The 26,017-nt window shown below is 41.3% G+C and overlaps 1 protein-coding gene across 1 annotated transcript in view; it reads left to right on the top strand.

Annotated features, from left to right (window-relative positions):
• LOC116972561 (paramyosin-like) overlaps positions 1–26,017 on the top strand; it is a 407,834-nt gene that overhangs the window by 236,664 nt on the left and 145,153 nt on the right. Inside the window, exons 16-18 of the mRNA XM_033020381.1 lie at positions 7,524–7,646; positions 14,073–14,357; positions 16,693–16,939. Coding sequence (XP_032876272.1) covers positions 7,524–7,646; positions 14,073–14,357; positions 16,693–16,939 — 655 coding nt within the window. The remainder of the gene's footprint in view (positions 1–7,523; positions 7,647–14,072; positions 14,358–16,692; positions 16,940–26,017) is intronic.

Genomic DNA, 26,017 nt, shown 5'->3' with positions numbered 1-26,017 from the left:
AATCAAAAACTCATGGACATAAATTAATACAATTCAAACTTAATTAATTGCTTAACACATATGACATTTCTTTGTTCCTGTTGGAATATGAATCAACATAATTTGAAGAATATTTGATTGTTCTTCTAATCCACACGTTTAATCTTAACAATCACCAAATATTTGTTTTAAGATGTTAGTTAATATAACTTTAATTGCATTTTGATGGGAAATTATTCCATAGGGAAGATTTTCAACTTGCAGGCCAGGCATAAATCTAACATCGCTGATCTAACCAGTATTACATCAAACAACTAGCTTCTTATTAATTTTGTACTCAATCTGTTTCTGTGTTGTTTACTTAACAAATACCCAATACCTCATATTATCCTTGCCAGAGATTTTATAGGCTTTGGTCTTGTTTTTATTTCCCAACTATAAACTTTTCAGTTCTGAAATGTTGTCTATTTAAATTAAATTTTGAGATATAACACCAATGCTTTCATCATTTCATAAATTATGTCTGTTGTAATAATGCCCTCTTAAGCATATGATGCTTACTTTTAGGTGGTATATATGTTACTACTTGATACAACAAATTTTGAAAAGGCAAAATCATAAAAATAGAAGATTAAGTTTTTATTGGGAGATGATACTCGCAATTCCTCCAAAAGTGCTACTACGCAGAATTAATTGCAAGTTAACGAGACAATTTTATTTTAAACTTCAATATTATGCATGCTTAAAGCACAACATGGTGAGGTAACATATATGAAGTAAGAACAATTCAACAGACACAATCTATGCAAACTGCATGGCCTACTCTTAAATCCTGCTTGATCATTTGTTGCCCTTCTTCTAGATTGGCATTTTTAATTTGATAGCAGATACGTATCTTATCCTTGCCAATTACTTTGATGGTTTATCTGCAGTTTCTTAATTAGTTGATTTAATTCACCAATGAACCTTTGTTGAAAAATCTATCGCCTGTTCTCCCTCAAATCTGCTGAACATTTCCAACATTTTAAGTTCTTTTTATGTCAGATTTCCATCCATAATGGGGTTTTTTTAATCTCCCGGATCAATGTTTTCAATCTCTTCTGAATCATCGTGTATTGTAATAGAATTAAGAAAACAAAATATCTTTAAAAAAAAACTAAGATGCAGAATCTACTTCATGTTGATTTTCTACTTGCCTAAATTGTTCTTCTCTTTTGCATTGCTTTCCACCATTCAGTTAGTCCAGTCAATATGTCATTCAATCTATGACCAGTCATTAGAAGTCTGCATGTAACTTTAATAGGGTGCTTTTCAAAAATCCACCCTTCCTTGTTCGATTTAGCCACATTCATAGAATCCCACTAGCATGGACCGCAAGAACCTGCAGCGAATAGTGAGGACAGCCGAAAAGATCATCGGAGTCTCTCTCTCTCTCTCTCTCTCTCCCCTCCCCCCCCCCCCCCAATCTCAAACATCTACACCACACGCTGCATCCGCAAAGCAACCAGCTTTGCACTGTTGTCTCCTGTCCTGCATTGCTGTTTTGTACATTTTCTATTTACTTTGTTGCACTTTAGTAAGGAAGGGTTTGCACCATGTGTATAGCGTAGTATATCTATATATGTAGCATGTTGTCCAATTGTGTTCTATGTAGCACCGAGGTTCTAGGGAAACGCTATCTCATTGCACTGTGTACTGTGTATATGGCTGTAATGACAATAAACCCTCTTGAATCTTGAATCTATTACATTGTGAGGCATAATTTATTTTATCTATAGCAATGTCAACTGTTCCTTTCCAGCAAGAGGTCTATTCTATAGAATGATTCATATATACCGTGATTAACATCAAATACCGATCCTTGCATTTACACAACTTCAAGAAACATTATTCAGAAGCTCTTTTGCATTATCTCAATTTTTGACAATTCAAGATATATATTTAATCTTGTCAACTAACCTTTTATGCATTTCTCAGATAACAACTACAAGAAAGAATTGTGCTAATATAATTTACACAGTAGGTCTGCCTACTCCAACATAACTTGCATTGCCCAACCTTGCCTTTCCTCACCTCATCTGCTGCTGAAACCTTCATCCATGTTATTGTCAACTCTAGATTGGAATACCCCAAGGCTCACTTATTTTACTATCCTCGAACTTGAAATCATCCAAAATTGGCTTCAGTTGGCAATTGTACCAAAAGACATTCATCCATTCTATCCAGTGCTTGCCATCCTATGTTTATTCCCATTACCTCAATTAAAAAGAAGTTGCTATTGTTTACAAATGCTCACTGAATGAGGGGACATAGAAGCACATAAAGTCTGATTGCTAGAGGTCATTAGAAGGGAAACCATTGGTCTGTTGAATTGAGCTAAGATTGTGCCTATTGTTTTGGTTGATGTGATTGTAACATTTGGAGAAGCAATAGGTAATTGGGTGAATTATTCAAACTTGTTATGGGACTTAAGTCCTGCCAGTGACCTCTTCATTTATATTTTTACACTGCTCCTGAGGCCTTCTTTAAATAGGTATCTACAAGACTTCCTGAATTCCATTGACATGGGGCATTTCTCATTCCTAGGTTTTGCAGCAATGCCTCTGGCATAGCATTAGAAAACCTTTGAGTGCACTCTCTCTTGCCACATCACCTACGTCACAGTTTCCCTGCTCACAATCAATTTATGTATGCCAGCATAACCTGGTTCACCCTGTCACCCTGTCTTTCCCCCTTCCCCCCTATCCCCCCCCTTCCCTCCTCCCCCTTCCACTAAACAACTAAAGCAAGCTAACTTTAATTAGAGCACTCTCAATGAACAGTGTGGATAAAACCAGTAGAAGCTGTATTGTAATCGCTGCATTTAGGCTAATCACATTTTGTGATCCCTGTGACCATTTTCTAATTTTGCCTAGAAAGTCTAAAATAAATTACAAATAATTTATGGGATTCTTCTGGTTTATTATGTCGAGGACCAAGCTTACTACAGAAAGAACAAATGAAATGTTAAAACAAAATATTAGGGACCAAGCAGCACCATACTAGTGGAGAGTGCAAAATTAAACCTAAAACTTTTTTTTAGGTGAAGGAATTTTGTGCAGACCAAGGGAATTGCTCAGGTGCCTGAGTGAAACATTTAGATTTGTCTTCCCTACAGTGATGGAGGAGAAGGTAAATAGATGAGAGATACTGGGACAATACTTAAAACATAGGCAATGCTCAAAATAGAAGTATCACCTAGTCCAGTTTGAGAATCTCAGAGATTATTGTGGAATGTAGGAATGACAGTCTCAGAGGCTTTGGTTTCAATCATCCAATTCTCCTTGGATATGGGAGTATTGTCAGAGGGTTGAGGTTTGAAAAAATTGCAACCTTATTCTGAAAAGGAATTAGAGTTAAACCAGTATTAAACTGTGGTTCTGATGCAGGGTCTCAATCCAAAACATGGAGCATCCCTTAGTCTGCACAGTTGCTGCTTGACCTGCTGAGTTCTTCCAGCAGTTAGTTGCCACTATAAATTTGGGTGTTTGAACAGAGAAACCATGTAGCATAGGTACACAAATCTTTGAATGTGACTGGCCAAGTTGAAATGACAAACAGAATCCTTAGATTTATTAATAGTGGTTTACTGCAGGAAAGCTAGGATGTTATGCTAAATCTTTTATAAAATTGGTTAGGCTTCAGCTGATAAATGCACTTTAGGAAGGATGACAGGGCCTTGGAGAGATAAAATGTTCAAAGTTTTCTGGAGAACATAGGGCTATTACCCTTTGAACAGAGAAGATTGACAGAAGTTTTTAAAGGCATGAAATATTTTGATAGAGAAAATGAATAATAGTCATGGACAGAAAGGCTGTTAAGACAAGGTACAGATTTAAGGTAATTGGCAAAGAAACCAAATCAATATTTACAGAGCAATTTGTTTTGATCTAGATTGCATTATCTGAAGGGGTAGCAGAAGTTTGTTCTGTAATAACTTACAAGAGGGAATTGGATAAATAATTGAAGGGGAGAAGTTTGAGTAGTTATAGGAAAAGAGCAAGTCAGTGGGCCTGAGGCAAGATAGGCCAAATGGCTTCCTTCAGTGCTGGATCATTCCCCCAAAAGTAATCCGAAGGAATACTGAATATTTAATGGAATGATTTAGTAGAAATAAAATCAGTGGCCAACTTATAACATACCTTATCCCAAACTTATTAATTAAATAAAAATAGTAGTCACTTAATCCAATTATATTTTAGTAATTGAAAAATTAAAAATTAGCCCCGACAAAATATATTAGTTAAATAAAAAGAGTAGCCAAGAGAATTGAATTAAAATTTATTAATGAAATAAAAGGAAGAAATATATTGTGCCTTTGCTGAAATTTATTAATGAAATAAGATCAACAGGAATTATTAAATCAATTATTCAGCAGCAATGAGTGGGTTGGGAGTATTTTTGAATTAATTTATGTAGTGGCATAGATTTTTAAATAATTTGATAGGATAGAGATAGAGAAGGTTTTTCACAGTCATCAAAACCCCAGTACCTAATTGAATGATTTATGGGGTCACAGGAAACCGCAAATGCGGGAATTTGGAGTTAAAAAAAAACTGTGAAAGAAGCTCAGCGGGTAGAGCGGTATCTGTGGCGACAGAAGAATGGTTGATTTTTTTAGGTCGAGACCTTGCATCAGGACTGAGAAAGGTGGAACCAAGAGAGGAGGGGGATGATGATGGGCAGCCGGAACAGGGGCGGGGAGGGTTGAAGTCGGGAGGTCGCAACTGGTGGGTGATAGGCAGATGCAGATAAGGAGGAAGAATTGTGGCAGATGGAGTCAGGTTGGTGGGATGCGAGGATGGATGTAGAGACAGAGCATGAGAGGTGAAAAACTAGCACCACAAGAAGCAGCAGATTTTGAGAATTTGATAAGTAAGGAAGGTGATACTGTAAGTAGAACCAGATAAGGGAGGGATGTTGGGCAGAGAGAGTCAGTAGAGGGGAGGATAGGAGACTCATTAGGTTTAGTGTATAGGTGTAGGCAGATGGAACCAAGTGGGGGATGGAACCCAGAAAAACTGGGTAATGGAGGATGGAAAAAGAGGGGCAAAAGAAGCCGGGTGAATCAGAAAGATAAAAGAACACAATGAGTGCAGGTAACCTAAAAATGGGAAAATCAATGTTCATGCCATAGAGTAGTAGACTACCCAAGCAGAATGTGAAGTGTTCTGATTGAACATAGAACAAGGAACAGGACAGCACTGGAAAAGGCCCTTCAGTCAACAGTGTCTGTGCAAAATATGATACCAAGTTAAACTAATCTCCCCTGCTTGAATGTGATCTATATTCTATCATTACCTACATATTCACGTGCTAATGTAAAATCCTCTTAAATGCCACTATTGTATATGTTTTCTCCCTTAGCCTGGCAGCATGTTCTATGCACCCACCATTTTTAATATATAAAAAAACTTTCACTGTACATCTCCCTTAAACTTTCCCCATCTGACCTTAGTATATCTAAGTATTAAGTATTAGTATTAGTATATCTTAGTATTTAACAACTTATTGTCTCGTATTTAACACTTCCACCCTTGGAAAAATGTTTTGACTATCTTTGACTATCTATGCCTCTCATAATTTGATTTACTTCTGTCAGGTCACATAGAAACATAGAAACATAGAAAATAGGTGCAGGAGTAGGCCATTCGGCCCTTCGAGCCTGCACCGCCATTCAATATGATCATGGCTGATCATCCAACTCAGTATCCTGTACCTGCCTTCTCTCCATACCCCCTGATCCCTTTAGCCACAAGGGCCACATCTAACTCCCTCTTAAATATAGCCAATGAACTGGCCTCAACTACCTTCTGTGGCAGAGAATTCCAGAGATTCATCACTCTCTGTGTAAAAAATGTTTTTCTCATCTCAGTCCTAAAAGATTTCCCCTTTATCCTTAAACTGTGACCCCTTGTTCTGGACTTCCCCAACATCGGGAACAATCTTCCTGCATCTAGCCTGTCCAACCCCTTAAGAATTTTGTAAGTTTCTATAAGATCCCCCCTCAATCTTCTAAATTCTAGCGAGTACAAGCCGAGTCTATCCAGTCTTTCTTCATATGAAAGTCCTGACATCCCAGGAATCAGTCTGGTGAACCTTCTCTGTACCCCCTCTATGGCAAGAATGTCCTTCCTCAGATTAGGAGACCAAAACTGTACGCAATACTCCAGGTGTGGTCTCACCAAGACCCTGTACAACTGCAGTAGAACCTCTCTGCTCCTATACTCAAATCCTTTTTCTATGAATGCTAACATGCATTCTATAAGATTCTATAGCAAGCAAGATAGATCACTCGATGAAAAAGACGTAGTACGGTCATGGGCAGATTCATGGGTAATTTTCGGCCCTATTTCCGTAACCGGCTTCCGTCTCCGCACCAAAGACCCCATAGCGGAGCAAAGATACTAGTGCGGAGACGGAAGTCGGTTACGGAAATATCCTCGTAAAAATCAAAGTTCTTTGGTAAAAATCTTCTCCTCATTTTCAGAATTATAATTTATTAACACAAACTGGTCCCCCGCAACGTTGATTACACTGCGAATCGGGTCGGGTTACTGAAATGGATGAAAAAAAGGCCCACGTTCCGCTCCGTTGCGAACTACACGTCAGCCCATTGTATTTAGAAGGAGTGGTCTATCTTGCTTCGCTATAGGATCTTTGATTACTGCATAGCTGTTTAAGAAGGAACTGCAGATGCTGGAAAATCGAAGGTAGACAAAAATGCTGGAGAAACTCAGCAAGTGAGGCAGCATCTATGGAGCGAAGGAAATAGGCAACGTTTCGGGACGAAACCCTTCTTCAGACGAAACCCTTCTTCTGAAGAAGGCTTTTGGCCCGAAACGTTGTCTATTTCCTTCCCTCCATAGATGTTGCCTCACCCGCTGAGTTTCTCCAGCATTTTTGTCTAGCTCATTATTGCATAGCTGTCAGGGATCCATCTAAAAAAGTTGAAATAATATTATTGGTAGTTAGGTCCCTTCTCTGCATTGGTAATGAAAGGTTGCAGTAATTTGTAGTATTGGGTCAAGGATAATGTAAAGTATGTTAGAAGATCACAGCTTTGAATGTAGTGGCAGGAGATGCTCGCCTTATATGGAAGTGAGATATTAAGCATGTGGTTAATAAGTTCCAACAATAGTCTTGGGATGTGAGGGCCTCAGAAGAGTGGTAGAAAGATTTAAAAAATGAAAGGAGGTAACTTAAATGCAGTTATTAGAGAAATAATCTATGGACAGTTGCACTCTGTTGTTATTGGAATCACTGCAGCAGCTTTTAGAAACAATTATAGGTATATCTTTTAGGATCTCAGGACTGACTGAAACGTTATTAGCTGAATTGTTACATCTTAAGCATGGTAGAGAAGCATAGCAGGTCAGATACGATAAATTGCGTCAGATACAAGAAATGTCATCAATAAACAAAACTTAACAATGACTTTTCCCTCCAAATATGTTGTGGTATAAATTATATGTCATGCTAATTATCAATGCATTATTACTTAGATTGCAGAACAAGATGAAGTAATTCTACAACTCCAGTCAGGCTTAGCAGAGTATCAAATCAATCATGGTCATTCAAATGAAGAATATGTTGGACAAGTTGCACATGTTGATTACTTGGAGAAGGTCAGTTTTGCATTAAATTAATAATAAATCAGAACTCTGTAAGGAATTGAATTTTATTTTAACCTCACAATATTTCCTTGAATTTGTATTTATTGTAGCTTTCATTGCAAATGTAATTGTGAACAAAATAACAGAAGGTTGCAGGACTTCAAAACAAATGCTATTGATTACTCAGGGCTGCCAATTCTCACGCATTGAGCGTGATAATCACGCATTTGAACAAATTCTCACGCTCTCACGCTGATCACAAATTTCTCACGCTCTGTCGCGAGAAATTCTGTGATCAACGAAAATGTCAAAACTCCGATAAACTGTATGGGCTGCGGGTGTTGGAGAGCCGGGGCTGCAGGAGGGATGGAAGCAGAACCAGCGGCAGGGACAGATGCGGGGAGCCGGCGCTGGCGAGTGTTTGCGGGCTGGCGAGTGTTTGCGGGGCCGGCGAGTGTTTGCCGGGCTGGTGAGTGATTGCCGGGCTGGCTAGTGATTGCCGGGCTGGCGAGTGATTGCCGAGCTGGCGAGTGTTTGCGGGCTGGCGAGTGTTTGCAGGCTGGCGAGTGATTGCCGGGCTGGCGAGTCGCTCGCTGTAGCTCCAGCCATGGAGCAGCCTCAGTGCAAGAGTCCCGGGCCGCCGGAGGCGTCGGAAGCTTTGCGCCGCTGCTGTGAGTCTCTGTGCTGAAGGGACACTGACTCTCAAAGGGAGGCGGAGAGAGAGATGGGAAGGAGACAGGGGGGAGAGAGAGGGGGTGGGAGGAGAGAGAGGGGAGAGACAGAGGGGGAGAGAATGGGGAGAGAGAAGAGGGAGAGAGAGGAGAGAAAGAGAGAGAGAGAGGAGGGGGGAGAGAGATAGGGAGTGGGGGGAGAGTGAGGTGGGAGGGGGGAAGAGAGAGAGGGGTGAGAGGGAGGGGGAGGGAGGGGAGAGAGAGTTAGGGGAAAGAGGGGAGAGAGAGAGGGGAGAGAGGAGGGGGGAGAGAGAGAGGGGGGAGAGTGAGGTGGGAGGGAGATAGGGGAAGAGAGGGGGAGAGAGAGGGCGGAGAGAAAGGGGAGGGAGAGGGGAGAGAAGGGGAGGGTGAAGGGAAGAGAGAGAGAGAGAGAGAAAGAGGGGGGGAGACGGGAGAGTGGGGGGTGAGAGGAGAGAGAGGGAGAGAGAGAGGAGAGTGAGGGGGAGGGGTGAGATAGAGAGGGGAGAGAAGGGGTGAGAGGAGAGAGAGAGCAGAAGAGAGGGGAGGAGAGTGAGGTGGGAGGGAGAGAGGGGGGAGAGTGAGGGAGAGAGAGAGAGAGGGGGGATAGAGAGGAAGGGCTGCCAACTCCCATGCATTCAAAGTGAGAATCACGTATTTCGCCAAATTCTCACGCTGATCACAAATTTCTCACACTGTGCGAAATTCTGTGATCAACGAAATTTTCAAAACTCATATCAACTGCATGGGGAGATAGAGAGGGAGGGAGAAAGAGGGAGAGGGGGGAAGAGAGGGGGATAGAGAGGAGAGAGAGAGGGGGAGAGGGAAGAAAGAGGGGGAGGGAGAGAGGGGGAGAGAGAGTTAGGGGAAAGAGAGGGGAGAGAGAGTTAGGGGAAAGAGAGGGGAGAGAGAGGGCGAGAGAGGAGAGAGGGGGAGAGGGAGAGGGGGGAGAGAGAGAGGGTGGGGATAGAGAGGCAGGGCTGCCAACTCCGATGCATTGAGCGTGAGAATCACGTATTTCGCCAAATTCTCACGCTGATCACAAATTTCTCACGCTCTGTCGAAACTCATATCAACTGCATGGGCCATAGGTGTTGGAAGCAGAAGCAGCGGCGGGGACAAATGTGGACGGGGAGCGGGGCTGGCGAGTGTTTGTCGGGCTAGCGAGTCGCTCACTTCAGCTCCGGCCATGGAGAAGCCTCAGTGCAAGAGTCACGGGCCATCGGTGGCGTTGGAAGCATTGCGCCGCTGCTGTGTTAGTCTCTGTGCCAAATTCGCCCAGGTAACCGGCATAGATCAGTCTGCGGCTCGGTGCATCCTGGAGGACAACCAGTGGCTGCTGGAAGTAATTACCAAGCACTGGGTAGAAACGGTGGAAGATAGTGGACTTAAAATGGGAGTGGTTGGAGAAAGCATCCTGCTTGCCTGCTAGATTTTCACTTACTGTAACTGCAGGAAAAATGTTCCCGATGTTGGGGGATTTCAGAACCAGGGGTCACAGTTTAAGAATAAAGGATAGGCCAGTTAGGACTGAGATGAGGACAAACTTTCTTCACGCAGAGAGTTGTGAATCTGTGGAATTCTCTGCCACAGAAGGCAGTGCAGTCCAATTCACTGGATGTTTTCAAGAGAGAGTTACATTTAGTTCTTGGGGCTAACAAAATCAAGGTATATGGGGAAAAAACAGGAAAGAGGTACTGATTTTAGGTGAATACCATGATCATATTGAATGGCAGTGTTAGCTCGAAGGGCCGATGGCCTATTCCTGCACCTATTTTCTATGTTTCTATGCTTGAGTATATGGCAATAAAACTCGATCACTTGATTTTGAAGCATTCATGCATGGTGGAGGGATAATGTAGTCATAGAGTGATACAGTGTGAAAACAGGCCCTTCGGCGCAACTTGCCCACATCCGCCAACATGTCCCAGCTACGCCACCTGCTTTTGGTCCATACCTCCAAACCTGTCCTATCCATGTATCAGTCTAACTGTTTCATAAATGTTGGGATGGTCCCTGCCTCAACTACCTCCTCTGGCAGCTTGTTCCATACACCCATCACCCTTTGTGTGGAAAAAGTTACCCCTTAAAAAGTTACCTCTTAAAAATACTTCATACAAAAAACATTGAAATCATACTTCTACAATGCACTAAAACATGATTTTAATACATCAAATTTCAAAAAGTCCCTACCCTGGGAGGGGGACACCACACTTCCACACCCTCTCCCCACTCGGTTGCTCCCAAGCCCAGTGATCAATGATCGCTCAGCCTCCCCACTTTCAAAAACGCTCCACAGACCCTGGTTCAGACAGAGAACACTGTCAGATGTGAGAGGGGAACTGAGGCCAGTTGTCCGTGATGTCTGGATCCCAATGCTCAGCACTTCATGTTTCAGAGTTGGCTAATGTTATTGATTTGTAATTAGCCTGATTTGTAATTAGTTGACAAAACCTTAATTAATTAATCTGGAATATCCAGGGGGATGGGATAAGTGTAATATTAAAATGACATGCAAGGTGTCAGTCTGTCTGTCACAACATACACCCCGATAACCCATTATTTCCTTCAGTTAAATATTGGGAAGGTGGCACTATTGTCATTTGCCACTCAATTATTATGTTTGCTTACCTCACTGACTATTTCTACCCCCCCCCCCCCTAATTCCTTTGACAGATTGAATAGAAATGTCCCCAATCTTGTTGTTTTATTAATTGAACATGTAGATGAACATCCTCAAGGAGTGTAATCAGATGGAAACAGATTCAGATGCTATATTTAAGAGCTTGTTCAAAGAAGGGGCATATTTTAAAGAGGTGACAGAGATACTTGCAGGGGAATGTGTGAGGAGATTTTTATTTGTCTTTAGTTTTAGCTTGAACCAGGACATCTGAAGATTCAAAGTTTAATATAGTAATTGTGCTGATACTGACCCTAACCAACCACGTAATGAATATCATCCATTCTGGAGGTTTTACTTTTATGATGCCATTTAAACTTCACTTGGATTTCAATCACTTCAATGTAAAAGTAATTGGGAATGGGGAGCAGTGGAACAAAAATTTGCCCTTTGTACATATTAACTGTAATGTAATAATGTATGCATGTTGGTAGGTGCAATCAAAACAAAGATATTTTTATCATTGTGTTTGAATACCACAGAAAATATTATGTACTCTCAAGATCACTTTTAATAGAATAATATTGCTTAAATATATAGTTATTGGACTTTGCATTTCGGAAAAGTCCCAGCTGAGAGGAAGACAGCAAAGTACTGAAAATATTGGGGGTGATAATGACTTCTGGACAGTTTGTTAGGAAAATGAAAGAAATGGTAACAGAATACTTATACAGCTGAGTGAGTATAATTTTATGGATGAGAAATTGTGTTCAACCAATTGATGACTTCTTTGACAAAGTACCTAGCATGTTAGATAACAAGGAAGCCAATGAATGTAGCAAATTTTGTGATCCAAAATGTGGTCTGTGAAGTGCCCTGTAAAGGATTACTGGATTAGATAAGCACCTGTGGACTTGAACGTAATAGGTTAATTCCAGGGGGTCAGATATGGGGCTTTATGTGTGGGCCAGATATATTGTCAGGGCAAAGGGGCTAGGAGCAAGGCCAAGTATACATCCAGAGTCAAGGTCTGGAATAGTACTAGGTGTGCAGTCACAGGGGAGTGTTCAGCACTGGGAACCTAAGCAGGTAAGCAGCTGTGAGCAGGGTGGAATAGGGGGCCAGGTGTAAGGCTGGACTCAGGGACAGGAATGAGAGAAGGTATGCAACTGGAGTCAGGGCCAGGAGTAGTACCAGGTGTGCAGTGAGACCCAGGTTGGTCAACATGGGCCAAGTGTTTGATTTTAACCTGATTTCCATACATGAATACACTAAGATCATGTGCTGTAAGTGTTGATCAGAGCCTGGGTCCTATTGTGGAATGTAATTAGGAATGTAATTTAGTCTAACCTTATTCATAGCTAATCCAATTTAAAGCATATATATTGCATTCAAGTGTAAGTTAAAAGACTCGCTAAAATATGCACCCTATTGCACAATTTCAGGCTGAAAAATGCAAAGTTTCCGTACGAATGGGTGGGTGGACACACTCCCCCCCCCCCCCCCCCAGTCGCTACGCACCCTCAGGCTTGGTCTCTCGCAATTTCTCACTCCCAACTCTCACCCAATGTTGGCAGCCCTGTTAAACTGCATGTAATGCCAAACTTTTGTGATTATATGAGCTGTGAGGGTTCAAATCAAGGTAAAATTATTTCTCTGGTCATTGTCTGAATCATAGCATTAAACTTCTTTAAGTGTGCCATTGCTGCCTCAATTATTCTTTAAATGTTTTCTCGAAGTTCATCTTGGAAGCACCTTCCCATTTATTTCATGTTATGCTTTAAAATAGCTATTTCATTTAAAAAGGGTTTTGTTCTTTCGAAATTTACTACTTTCATATAAATAGAGAGCTAACTCCCAGCCAAGTATAAAAGCATGTAAGTTTGAAATTGTTATTTTATCTTTCCAATATTGGTTTAATTCTTTGAAGAAGATAAATCTTGGTATATTGTGCATCATTTTTGACGTCAAAGCTTGTCCAAGGTGTTTTGATGAAAGGCTTTCATCTTTGACTCCACGAGGGCTCTGAATGAAAGGGATTTTGTTTAAATTTGTTTCAATCTGATTCTAGGTGGAGTAGAGCATAATATTGATTGGTTTACAATGCAGTGCAAGTCAGCCTTATGTTGACATTTGTCAGTTGTTACCTTCATTGAAAGTGACGTGGCAATGATGTCCTCCACACCCACACCTACAACAAAAATAATAGCCACAATTCTCATTGCTGCCACTCCTGGCATGTTACATAGAAACATAGAAAATAGGTACAGGAGGAGGCCATTTGGCCCTTCGAGCCAGCACCGCCATTCATCGTGATCATGGCTGATCATTCCCAATCAATAACCATGCCTGATTCCACTAGCCCCTAGAGCTCTATCTAACTCTCTCTTAAATCCATCCAGTAATTTGGCCTCCACTGCCCTCTGTGGCAGGGAATTCCACAAACTCACAATCTCTGGGTGAAAAAGTTTTTTCTCACCTTAGTCTTAAATGGCTTCCCCTTTATTCTAAGACTGTGGCCCCTGGTTTTAGAATTCTAGTAGGAGCAGAAATATATTTAAATAGATCAGATGTGTTTGTGTAATTCATGACAAAAGTGACACTTATTCCAGAAATTTGACCTATTTATGTAATAGGTGTCATGTGAGTATGATTAATTTTATAATATTCATAGGAGTGATACTGAGCAGTTGTAACCAGCAAACGATTTTACATCCTGCTTCATTTTCCTTCTCATTGAATTACTCTCTTTAATTGTAAAGTAATTAAGGCAGAATGTAAATGGTGTGGCCAATGCATCGAGTTGGTTTTAGCTACTTCCAATATCTCACATTGCCTCAAACTATAACAACTCACTTAAAGAAATCTTATATTTTTAGATCAGACATTGATAAAATGAATAATTTTATCATGGTTTTGCACTGGCATTAGTCTCCTAATGATTATATTTAAAATCATTATGCCTATTACAAAAAAATGTAAAAATATTTATTGCGTGTTTAATAGCTATATTTTTACAATTGGTATCTACTGATGGCTTGCACAATGTTATTAACAAAATGGTGGTCGATATCTTGTGTGATGTTTCCTTTTTCTGTTTTTTTTCATGTTTTATCTTGTGGTTGACAGGAACTTGAGTCGGTAAAAAATGTCTGTAATGAAAAAATCAATAGACTCGGAGAATGTGAACGAACCATACTCGATCTCAGAGCAGAAATAACTAAATCTGAAGATGAACGAAAGAAATGTGTACTTGAAGTGGAGAAACTTGACAAAGCCTCGAAAACCCTTCAACTGAATGCAGCAGGCTCTGAAAATAAACACAACCTGGAACTTGAACAAATATTAAAGCAAATTACCCAACTTGAAAATGACCTTGCAGATTCTCAGAAAAGCTGCAATCAAACGGATCAGGTCTGTTTACATATATGATAAAGACAATTATTAAAATGCTCATTGCAACTTCAGTGAAGGACCAATACACAGTAAATCCATAATTTTGCTAATCTGCAGATTACAGTGACTGATTAGGACCTCCAAGAATATTTGCAGTGGATTTGATTTTCTAAGGTATAAGGAAAAAAAACTGATTTAATTTCAGAGACAAAGTATTTATTTTGCTACTAATTCAGTTAAGATTCAATAGTGGCGCTAATTTAGCCAGAGTATATCAGATATTTTATGAGTTATTTGGTCTCAGGCTTTCTTAGGTATTGGGCCTTGCTAGCCTGGCACCTCATACAGGGTTGCCACCTGATATCATTCATACTAATACTTAACAACTCCAGATAAGGATGACAGTTAAAAGTGCTGGAGAAACTCAGCGGGTGCAGCAGCAGCTATGGAGCAAAGGAAATAGGCAACACTTCGGGCCGAAACTCTTCTCCAAACTGATGTAGGATGGGCGGGGTGGGGAGAAGAAAGGAGAAAGGAGGAGGAGGAGCCAGAGGGCTGAGGGAGAGCTGAGAAGGGGAGGAGACAGCAAGGGCTACCAGAAATTGGAGAAGTCAATGTTTATGCCGCTAGGGTGCAAACTGCCCAAGCGGAATATGAGGTGCTGGATGGCCAATTTTCTAGGTCTAGGTATTGCACATTCTGGAAAACAGCAGTTGGTCTCAGTTAATCCAAACGTGATGGCCAGAGGTTCAAATCTAATTAAGCTTCAAGCCTCATTTAAGTGCTGCCAGTACAGGCAGCTCTCATTGGTCTCCTTTATAGCCCAGCAGTCAAATGCAGGAGCTTGGATGGCTGTCTTGTAGAAATGCCCTTTAAATATAAACAGCGACCATTTAAAAACAAAATTGACGTTTAAAAGCATTGTTTTTAACGTTTGAGCCTGTAAATAGGTGGAGAATGCATTACAGAAGCTCTGCTTGAATCTCAAAATTGCAGGATCCTGTAAGTAGACTTTGAATATGGTTAAAATGGCCATAATTTAATATCTTCAATCAAACCACGATAACGTCCCAACTCCTTGTGAAGTTTTTTTCCTCTTTCTGATGTTCTCACTGCCTTTATTTTTTTGAAACAAACTTTTAGTCAGTTCTCTTTTATTATATATATGGAATAGTTTTGGATTCTGTATATGGTTATTTATGATAGGGAAACATGGATTTACATTTGAAAAGTAAAGGAAGACATTATATACTTTCCAAATGTGATTGTTGGTGTTAATGCTTTCATATTATCATAGTGAAGCAAATATGGTCAAAAACAATAAAATTAAATATAAAGAGAAAACATTTGAAATTCCCAGTTCAAAATGAGAAACCTTACTGATCTGAGTGGTGCAAAGTATTTTTATTAAAGGAAAAAATGAAAAGTTAAGATTTAAATAATCCAATTGAGAACCCGGTATAATTAAAGATGAATATTAAAGTGTATTGGTGTTTTTATGCTCTTTACTCAATGTCTTTAGTTATCAATTAGCTAAGAGAATAGGGCACTGATTAGAAATATAGAGTATAAATTAGGAAGAGGTAACATTCCACAAAGGAATTGCAGTGGAATTTTTTTGTGCTCAGTAGACATGCAGATTTTAGATTGCCTATTGCCAGGGCCTATGACACAATTGAGAGCCAGTTTAAAGCAGCAAAATCTGTCCTGAATCTATGCCATTCGTCTTCATGGTGATGCCACAAAGCAATGATGGATGTCCTTGCTATAAAAATAAGACAAAAGAACTGTGTAGAGATTACTCCTACCCAGCGTGTTACAGAAAGGTGCATCTGTAACATAAATTGGTGAGGTTTAGGTAAAGTACATATATTCTTCATGTGGGATCACTCATCATTTACAGCAGAACATTTGTAGCAGCTAGACCCTCCAAGACTCGATCAGTCTAGACAGTCGTGGTACTTCTGAGTGCATTCCGGGTCCTTACTCTTCTTCAGTGCTTCTTCCATGTGTTCTTAATGTAAAGGTGTTAAGAGAATATGGTAGATGCAAATCAGGAAATGGTCCCCTTACGTGTGTTTGACCTGATGGCGTGAGATTTCATGGGGTCCAGAAGCAATTCTGCAATCAAAACATTCCTTCTGCACTGTATATCATTACTGTACACTGTATAGGCCTATGCTGTCAATTGCATAGGGATACATAGGCTTGAATAAGAGAATATTCTTATGAACCATCCTGGGCATAATTAACCATTTGATTTTGAAAGACTTGTGTCTTTTAATTTTTGAAATAGTATTGCTCTGTGCTGAAGAGAACATTAATACAGTACATTTAATTCCTGCTGTTATAGGCAATATGGAAAAGAGATCAACTCCTACAGAAATTAGAGGCCGAACTCCAGGAATCCAAGGAACATATCAAAGAGAAAATGTCTGAGATGAAAGATTTGGACAGCGTAGTGGCAGACCTGCAAGTAGAGCTACAGGATTTGCAGACTCACAAGATTCAGACTGAAAGAGAAAATACAGCACTAAGAACTGATGTTCAGCAGTTGAACCAGGAGCTACACACTTTCCATCAACAATACAGAGAGAAGGGTAGGCTTTACTGGAATAAAATACATATCATTTCAAATAGTTCAATAGCTGTGCCTACTGTAGTTTGCAAGTTACCTTTGTATACAACATTGATGTTAAGAAGTCCTCATGTAGATTATAGCGTTATGACAAGTAATTAGCCAGCTATGTGAATTTGCCACTTTAATTGATCATCCTTAAATATAAGTACACTCAAGAATTGATACAAAGGGAAATTGATTTAATTTAGTTATTCAAAGTACTATATTAAACTAGGAGGGGTGGGGGAGGGTGAAGTATTTTAACATATTGCCTGTTTTTTGGAAATGCATGGCGACTAACACCCTTCTGCACTATTCCTGTCATGTATTTTAAGAGATTGCAATATTGATAAAACACTTATAGATGCCATCATACAAATTTTAAATAATATTTGAATAATATGATAATCTCAAATGATGCACACCAATATAATTTCAGAAATGCTTTACATAATCACATTCAGTTGCAACCACCTTTTATTGATCCCTCTTTAATTATAAGCACATTTGAAATGTTTACCAAGAGAAATCAATTTTTATTAAAAGTAACTACTTTTCACAATTTTACAGATTGCTCATTTTTGCTGCTTCACACACAGCCAAGATCTTAGTCCTGACATAGACACAAAAAGCTGGAGTAACTCAGCGGGCCAAACCTCAGTCTCGACCCGAAACGTCACCCATTCCTTCTCTCCAGAGATGCTGCCTATCCCGCACAGTTACTCCAGCTTTTTGTGTCTATCTTCGGTTTAAACCAGCATCTGCAGCTCCTTCTTACACAATTAATCCTGAGACCACACTGATCACTGGCACATTATTTACTTACTGAGCTCATCGATCCCCTCATGCGAGAAATGCATTTCGTTGTCTCTGTACTGTACACTGACAATGACAATTAAAATTGAATCTGAATCTGAATCTGATGTTCCCAATTGTTGGGAGAATGCAACAAAACATACTGTATCATGATCAACCAGTAAGCCACAGCCAGATTTTTACACAGTTGCAGAAGTTGAATTTGGCCTTGGTTGGAAATCTGACCTCATTTGCAGTGGCTTTATGTTTCTATTTGTAAATCCTCAATCCCCTGTATAGACTGGGAAAATGATGGAAAAGTGACAACTTTATGAATAGCAAGACTTTATGAATAACTTGTGGCCTATTTATGCCCAGATGGCATTTCCCCATGGCATTTCTTTCTGCACTTCTTACATCATGCCACCTTACATCAGTTAAGTTTTGAACCCAAATGCCAAATTTAACCTAATCTACAAACATGTGTCAAATTCTGGCAAAAGCGAGAAACAATGAACTGCAAGTGCTAGTTAATACACAAAAGGGCACAAAGTGCTGGAGTAACTCAGCAGGTCAGGCCGCATCTCTGGAGAACATGGACAGGTGATTTTTTGGGTCGAGACCCTTCTGGATCCTTTTTCCCTTTTGTGTTCTTCTAGCAATAGCTGATTGGTTATCCACAATTACTTTCATCCTATTTTCCTTTCCATTGGCAGCCATCAAAGACCACAGTACATCTAGATTTGAGGCAATTAACTTAGTTCATTGCTCAAAGTAAGTACCCATGCACCCCACTCTGACAGCAGTGTGATCGGCACTGGCCAGAGTATTAGCGAGTTTGGTATTCCGAAAAACGCAAGGAATCATGGGATTTTTCAAAGGTCATTCGCGATAAAGAAAAAGCGAATGATGTGCTGGCTGTATAAACTGTGTATGAATTCTTATCTTTATTCATAATTTATGTGTAAAAATATATTGAATCTGAGGAACGGTGGAGCCAGGTAGTGGGAGAGCGGGGTGTAACAGCAAGAGAAAGGGGGCAGATGTGAGTGGGAGATGGGAGAGACTGGACCTGTGGAGAGACTTTCTCGGCAGCTGCGTGCACACAGACCCGTGCCTCATCCACAGCCAGGATTGAACTCAGGTCCCCGGCGCGGCAAACGCTGCCGAACCCCCACTGGACCATCCCCACCTGGGGGGCGGCCGGAGACATCCGGGGCAACCCCGGACCGATGGGACACAGGCCCTGAGCAGCGGTCCACAGGCCCACAACCAGCACGGATAAGACGCACCAACCCCAGCTCAACTCCGTCTGCCCCACCGAGCCAACCGACAGCCCTGGACCGACGGGACACCTGCCTGGAGCAGCGGGCCCACAGCCAGGGCAGAGAAGTCCCGAGGAACCCAGTCCCAGACAGGCCGAGGACTGCCAGCCACACCCCCCGCCCCACCCAGCGGCCGCCGGCTAACCCCCCCGGCGCCGGCGAAAGCCGAGCACCAGCCATCAACGGGGTCAGACACAAAGCGCTGTAGCAACTCAGCTGAACAGGCAGCATCCCCGGAGAAAAGGAATGAATGAAGTTTCAGATCGAGACCCTTCTCCAGAAATGTTGCCTGACCTGCCGAGCCACTGCAGCAACCCGTGTGCATCCCTGCAGATGAATGGCGCTCGGCCCCCGCCGGCACCGAGGGGGCCAACCGATAACCACTGGACAAGGCAAGAGGCGCAGCCGATGGTCCCTGGCCTGCCGGGGAATGGGCTCCCGGGAGCAGGGGCAGAACCGAACTGGAGCCGAGTCAGCAACCCGCCAGTCCAGGGCTGCCAGCCAACCTGGTGGGACAGGCAGATCCGAGCTGGAGCCAGCGCTCCCCCCCACCTTGCCTGCCTTGAATGCTTACCGCAAGTGACCTATGACCTGGGCATGCACAGTCTCAACACCGAACTCACTTATTCAACACCATGCCTTGACCCAGAGATCAATATAATAGAGGGAGTACAAGCGAGGTTCCATTGGATTGCAGGGGGCCTTTCCAGTCCAGTGGGAGTGAAAACTTTGGCAGGCAGAAAGTTGGAGTGTCAGGTCAAGTTGATTTTTTTTTAATTACTTAATTTTTTTATAAAACGTCAAAATTTTGGAATGAAATCAGGCAATGGCAATTAATGCATTTATTTGAGCAAAGCCAGCCCAATCCAACCTAAACCATGGGACTTGTCAATTTTTAATTCCTATCGAGACCCAATCCTGGCTCATATGCCTGGATCCTGCCTGGTCCTAAAATTACTGTGGAGACTGGAAATCTGAAGAAAAAGACAGAAATGCAGGAGCTTCTCTGCAACGAAGGAGAGAAAAATGGAGTTGAGAATTCAGGTCAACAGCCTTTCAAGAGAAGTTCAAAATTTCAACCATCTGAAACATAGGGCCCTGCCTTCCACCTCAACTCAATGGCATTCAAAGCTGTTGTTCTTACTGAATGTTCCTGAATAGATTTAGCATTCACCAACATTCAAAACTACCCGGGACCTGTTAAAGTATAAAGATAATTAAGAATCCGAGGAATAAAGAAGAATTTAATTATTTGTAATGAATGTTTCTGAGAGTGAGTGGACGAGTATTAGTCAAATTATATTTTCACAAAATAAGTTAATTCTTCTTTATTCTTCTAATTCTTAATTATTTTTATATTTTAACAGTTGAAAACACTTAAAAATAAATACAAATAAGTTGAATGAACAGACCCAACCCAAAATGTCACGTCCATTCCCTCACCAGATGCTGCCTGCTCTGCTGAGATCCTCCAACACTTTGTGTTGTGTTCACAATTCCAGCGTCTGCATTTTCCTGTGGCTCCAAAAACCATTTAAACTAATTTTATTAAAATTTCTTCCTAGCTTATTCCTGATAGATGATCGGTCCTATCATTTTAATGGGCCCACTGTAGAGTCATAGAGTCATAGAGTGTTAGTGTTGAAACAAGCCCTTCGGCCCAACTTGCCCACACCGGCCAACATGACCCAGCTACACTCCTCAAACTCAACAGCGATAAAACAGAATTCCTCCTCATAGGCTCCAAATCCACACTCAGCAAAATCAATAACCCCACTCTCACCATCGACGGCACCACTATCTCCCCAGGCCCGCAACCTTGGCGTGATCTTTGATTCCACCCTCTCCCTTGAGCCTCACATCCGCATGTCATTAAAACCTCCTTCTTTCACCTCCGCAACATCGCCAAAATCAGACCCTCTCTCACACCTCCCGCTGCTGAAAGACTCATCCATGCCTTCATCTCCTCCCGACTGGACTACTGCAACTCACTTCTCCTTGGCATCAGCTCCACCTACATCAACTGACTCCAACTGGTCCAGAACGCAGCCGCCCGACTCATCACCCACACCAAATCCTGGCATCACATCACTCCAGTCCTCAAACAACTTCACTGGCTTCCCATCTCCCACCGGATCACCTACAAAATCCTGGTCCTCACCTACAAAGCCCTCCACCATCTGGCCCCCCCATATCTCACTGACCTCCTCTCCCCCTACCAACCCTCACGGTCCCTCCGATCCACATCAGCCGGTCTCCTCACCATCCACAAATCCAACCTCCGCAGTTTTGGGGACAGAGCCTTCTCCAGGGCAGCGCCCAGGCTCTGGAACTCCCTCCCCCAACTGATCCGCAATTTCGTGTCCCTCACCATCTTCCAGTCCCGCCTCAAGACCCATCTCTTCACCTCTGCCTATCCTTAGCCCCACGTCCCCCTCCCTTTTCATCTGTGCTTGAATTGCCACATATTGTGTTTTGAATTGAATTCTGTCTTTAATTTGTGCACTAGTCATGTCTTTACTATTTATTTAATTCCGCTTACATGTTTTTCCTCTACTTGCTAAATTTTTGTAAGGTGTCCTTGAGACTCTTGAAAGGCGCCCATAAATAAAATGTATTATTATTATTATTACACTCGTCACCAGGTACTTGTACCTGGTCTCAACTGCTGCAGTCGCAAAAGGCAGATTTCCCTGCCTGAGTGTTGAGGAGTCCACGGATGCTGGTTCTACTCTGATAGACTCAGGAGCTGATGAGTACAGTGCAGGTGTGCTGGAGGTTACAAGGTTGTGTTGCAGAATACACCCAGGAACAGCCCAGTGGCATGTTTATTTGCCAGGATGTTTTGGGGAAAGTTCTTGGCAGAACATCAACACCATTAACTTTCTTTTCTTTCTAATGATAGTGATAAACATCCTGAGTATTTCCAGTATGTCCTGTCTATGCCCCCCAAATTAGACGATAAACATACAAATAGAATTGTTAGATTGCTATTGAAAAACGATTTTTGAAGCTGCTTACATATCCAAATTATATGTTTTCTGGCCTTTCTTTTTCAAGGCCAGAGGGTGGTGAGTATATAGAATGAGCTGGCAGAGGAGGTAATTGGGGCAGGTACAATAACAATCTTTAAAATACACTTGGATATACTGTATACATGGATAGGAAATGTTTAGAGGGAAATGGGCCAAAAGGGATGGAGCATCTTGGTTGGCATGGATGAGTTTCGCTGAAGGGCCTGTTTCGTGCTGCATGTCTCTATTAGGGGAGGTGCCCTGTCAGGTTCATTGGTGACTCTCTTGTGTCGATATTCCTGATTTTGGGATCCGCACATGGAGAAACATCTCTGTCTGGCCTAATCTAACAAACCTACGACCTTTCTGGGAGAAGGAAGCTCCTTATTTTCTTATCTGGTGCTGATTTTCACAAAGCTTTGTTTAGATCAACTTAAAGAGGAACATGACAGGCTGAATTGATCTAACACCTGTTCGTTGTATCTTCTCCATTCAAGATAATGATTTGACATTTGGCTTTTCCTGTACTAACATTTGATTCCAGATAAGTATCTGGATGTTGTATTGATTTAGAATTGTTGTGCACAGGAAATTGTTTTTCAGAAAGTAAAATAGTTTCACTTTTACTTTTCTTAATTCATGAATGTACTTCCTGGAAATATTACCTGTTAGAAAGGCAGGGTGAAAACATATGAGAAAATGCCTTTTAACAAGAATCTATTATTGATCTTATATCAAAAGAATATGTTTGACACAAGATTACTTGCCAGTCTGAACACCAGGTACACTATAATAGCCCTAGGCAGTTGTAAGGCTGCCAAAGGGATTATAAGTAAAGCATGATACTATTGCTGCCTGTGTACCAAAACCAGCTAAGGTGAAATAGAGAATCAAAACTAGACTGCAGATGCTGGAAATCTAAAATAAAAACAGAAAATGCTGGAAATACTCAGCCGGTCAGGCCACATCTGAGGGAAGAGAAAGAGAGTTAACGTTTCAAATCGACGACCACATCGGTTTTTAATGACATCCTCCTAGCTAATGATTCTGGTGATTATGTGGTTCTTGTCCTGCTGGACCTTTCTGCCGCCTTTGATACAGTGGACCATGGTATCTTAGTATCTCGGTTACAGCACCTAGTGGGCATTTGTGGCAGTGCCCTGGAATGGTTCAGGTCTTATCTGGCAGACAGAACTATGTGTGTAAGCCTTGCTGGTTTTGAATCCTCCTCCGCTCCTCTGTCATATGGGGTTCCACAGGGCTCAATTTTAGGGCCCCTGCTTTTCTCACTGTACTTACTTCCTCTGGGTTCCATTCTTAGAAAGCATGGCATCTCTTTTCATTGTTATGCTGATGATAGCCAACTATATATGCCGCTGAGGAAGGAAGATGCTTTCTCTGTCAAATCACTTCTGTTATGTCTTGATGACATTAAACCCTGGATGGCCCTAAACTTTCTAGGTTTTAATAAAAAGAAGACAGAGGTGATAGTGTTTGGTCCCAATGGCTGCCGTGAACCTCCCCCTGTTGACTTGGGTCCCCTGGCACGGTATGTGAAGCCAACAGTTTTAGACTTGGGTTTTAAGATGGACAGTGATTTTAAATTAGATCATCAAATAGGCGCGGTAGTTAAGTCCAGCTTCTTTCATTTAAGGCAGCTGGCAAAGGTGAAGCCCATTCTTGAGCGGCAGCATTTTGAAACAGTAATCCATGCCTTCATCACGTCTAGGCTGGATTACTGTAACGCACTCTATTTTGGAGTTACTCGATCTTCCCTGGCTCGTCTCCAGTTGGTTCAGAATGCTGCTGCTCGCCTTTTAACTGGAACTCGAAAGAGGGAGCACATAACGCCAATTCTGGCCTCCCTCCACTGGCTGCCGGTGTACTTTCGAGTTCATTTTAAGATTCTTTTATTCGTTTTTAAATCTTTAAATGGTCTCGCCCCGCCTTACCTCTCTGAGCTGCTTCATCCCTACGCTCCTGCCCGGTGCCTCGGGTCAGCTGATCAGCTGCTCCTGGAGGTACCGAGGTCTAAGCGGAAGCTCAGAGGGGATAGAGCCTTCTCTGTTGCTGCTCCGACATTATGGAACACTCTGCTGTTGCACATCAGACAGGCCCCCTCACTGTCCATCTTCAAAACCAGTCTTAAAACCCTTTTCTATTCCTTGGCTTTTGATCCTGCATGAGACTTTGCTCCTGTTTTAGTGTTTTTACTGTTTTTATTGTCTTGTAATAATTTTTTTTTTTGTTCATGATTAGTCATGTACAGCACTTTGTTGCAACAGTGGTTGTTTTTAAAGTGCTCTATAAATAAAGTTATTATTATTATTATTATCAGAATGTTAGGCAATAATTTGGTTAAAGATCAGGCCAACATATAGCATTGAGGTGCTAATGAACAATTTTGTAATCTTTTGTTTACAATAAACAGTTGGGAAATATTTAAAACATTTTGATAATTGTCCATTTTGACTACAAATGATTCATATTACATCATTGCTTTGTTAAAGAAAATATTCCTCCAACTCGATTACCTATAAAGACATGTAACATGTTTGTAATTAAATGGGGGGAGACATTCTGAGATTTGCCGTGCCCTCTTTAGGGTGCAGACTGACTGACAAAATAACTGCACATTAACATTGTGCGTACACTGCACCAAAGATCCTAGCTCTAGGATCTTTGCACTGCACACTTGTAGGGCCTCATTATATTGATGCCTGCACTGAGCTAATGAAGCCAGAGAAATGGTAAAGATGAGGAGTGGGGGCTCGGAAAGGTCATTAAACAGGATTAGTAAGAAGGGTCTATATCTGAAACATCACCCATTCCTTCTCTCCAGAGATGCTGCCTGTCCCTCTGAGTTACTCCAGCTTTTTGTGTCTCCTGAGCTAATGACGCTTGGTTACAGTAGTCTAAAGCCATTTGGGGGTTTGGGTGCATTGAAGAAAAGGGAGGGCATTGAAATTAAGGCCACTGGAGGAAAACAGCTTGCAGGAGTTAAATATATTGAAGGACATGTAAGTTCAAATAACAAAGTAATAGAGGGTGTTGTTGGTAATGGGTAGCTGTGGATGAGGAGTGAATATGATTTGTGGACCTCTTGCAGGCAAATATTGTTTAATATTTCATTGAAACTCATGACCTGGTTTTCCTGAATGTAGCTCATGTTATCACCTAAATTCTTAGATCAAGCCAACTTACAGTAAGAGCAATTAGACTGCTTACCCATACATGCATACAGGCCAGCTCAGGTGTGAACAATGCTCAATGACTTTCTCTGCTGCATGACTGAATTTGTGGTCCTGCATGTTTGAACCTGTGTTCTGCAAACAGTTGTTATCCTGGCATTGCCATCAATAAGATGAGTAACAAATGTTTGCTCTGTTAAATATTTAGCAATAAAAGTCATTGGTATGATTTCCTAAGGCACAAGCTTAAACACTTCGGCACAGCAGACATGTATTAATCATGAACGTCGGATAATTATATGCTCTATTTTTCCCCTATAACAAATCATGTAAACATTCTGAGTATGCTTGGCTTGATTTTGTTGTATTTAATGATTTATGTTAATTTCCATTTTACTATCACTATTCAATCATAAGATGCTTTTCATTTTTTGACATGAATGAGTCTGTTAGGTGAAATAATAATGGGCATAAAAATATTTTAAAGGTGATTATATGCTTACATTTCTTCTATGGTCAAAAATACATTTATGGCATACTTTTTTACTTTCAACAATTAACACAATTATGATATGATGCTTAAATCTTATACCTTATTACTACATTTGGCTAAGATGTTTAGATGTTTTTTCGCCATCTATTGCTTTATTCTTACTGTAAGCTACATGAAGTATTTTCCTCCAAATCTCCTATTAAATATGTTTTCCTTTCTGTGCAATATCTTGTGCCACCT

Source organism: Amblyraja radiata, chromosome 4 (assembly GCF_010909765.2).
Source record: "Amblyraja radiata isolate CabotCenter1 chromosome 4, sAmbRad1.1.pri, whole genome shotgun sequence".
Taxonomy (NCBI): domain Eukaryota; kingdom Metazoa; phylum Chordata; class Chondrichthyes; order Rajiformes; family Rajidae; genus Amblyraja; species Amblyraja radiata.
The sequence above is the reverse complement of the archived record's forward strand: the minus strand, read 5'-3'. Positions and strand labels throughout refer to the sequence as shown.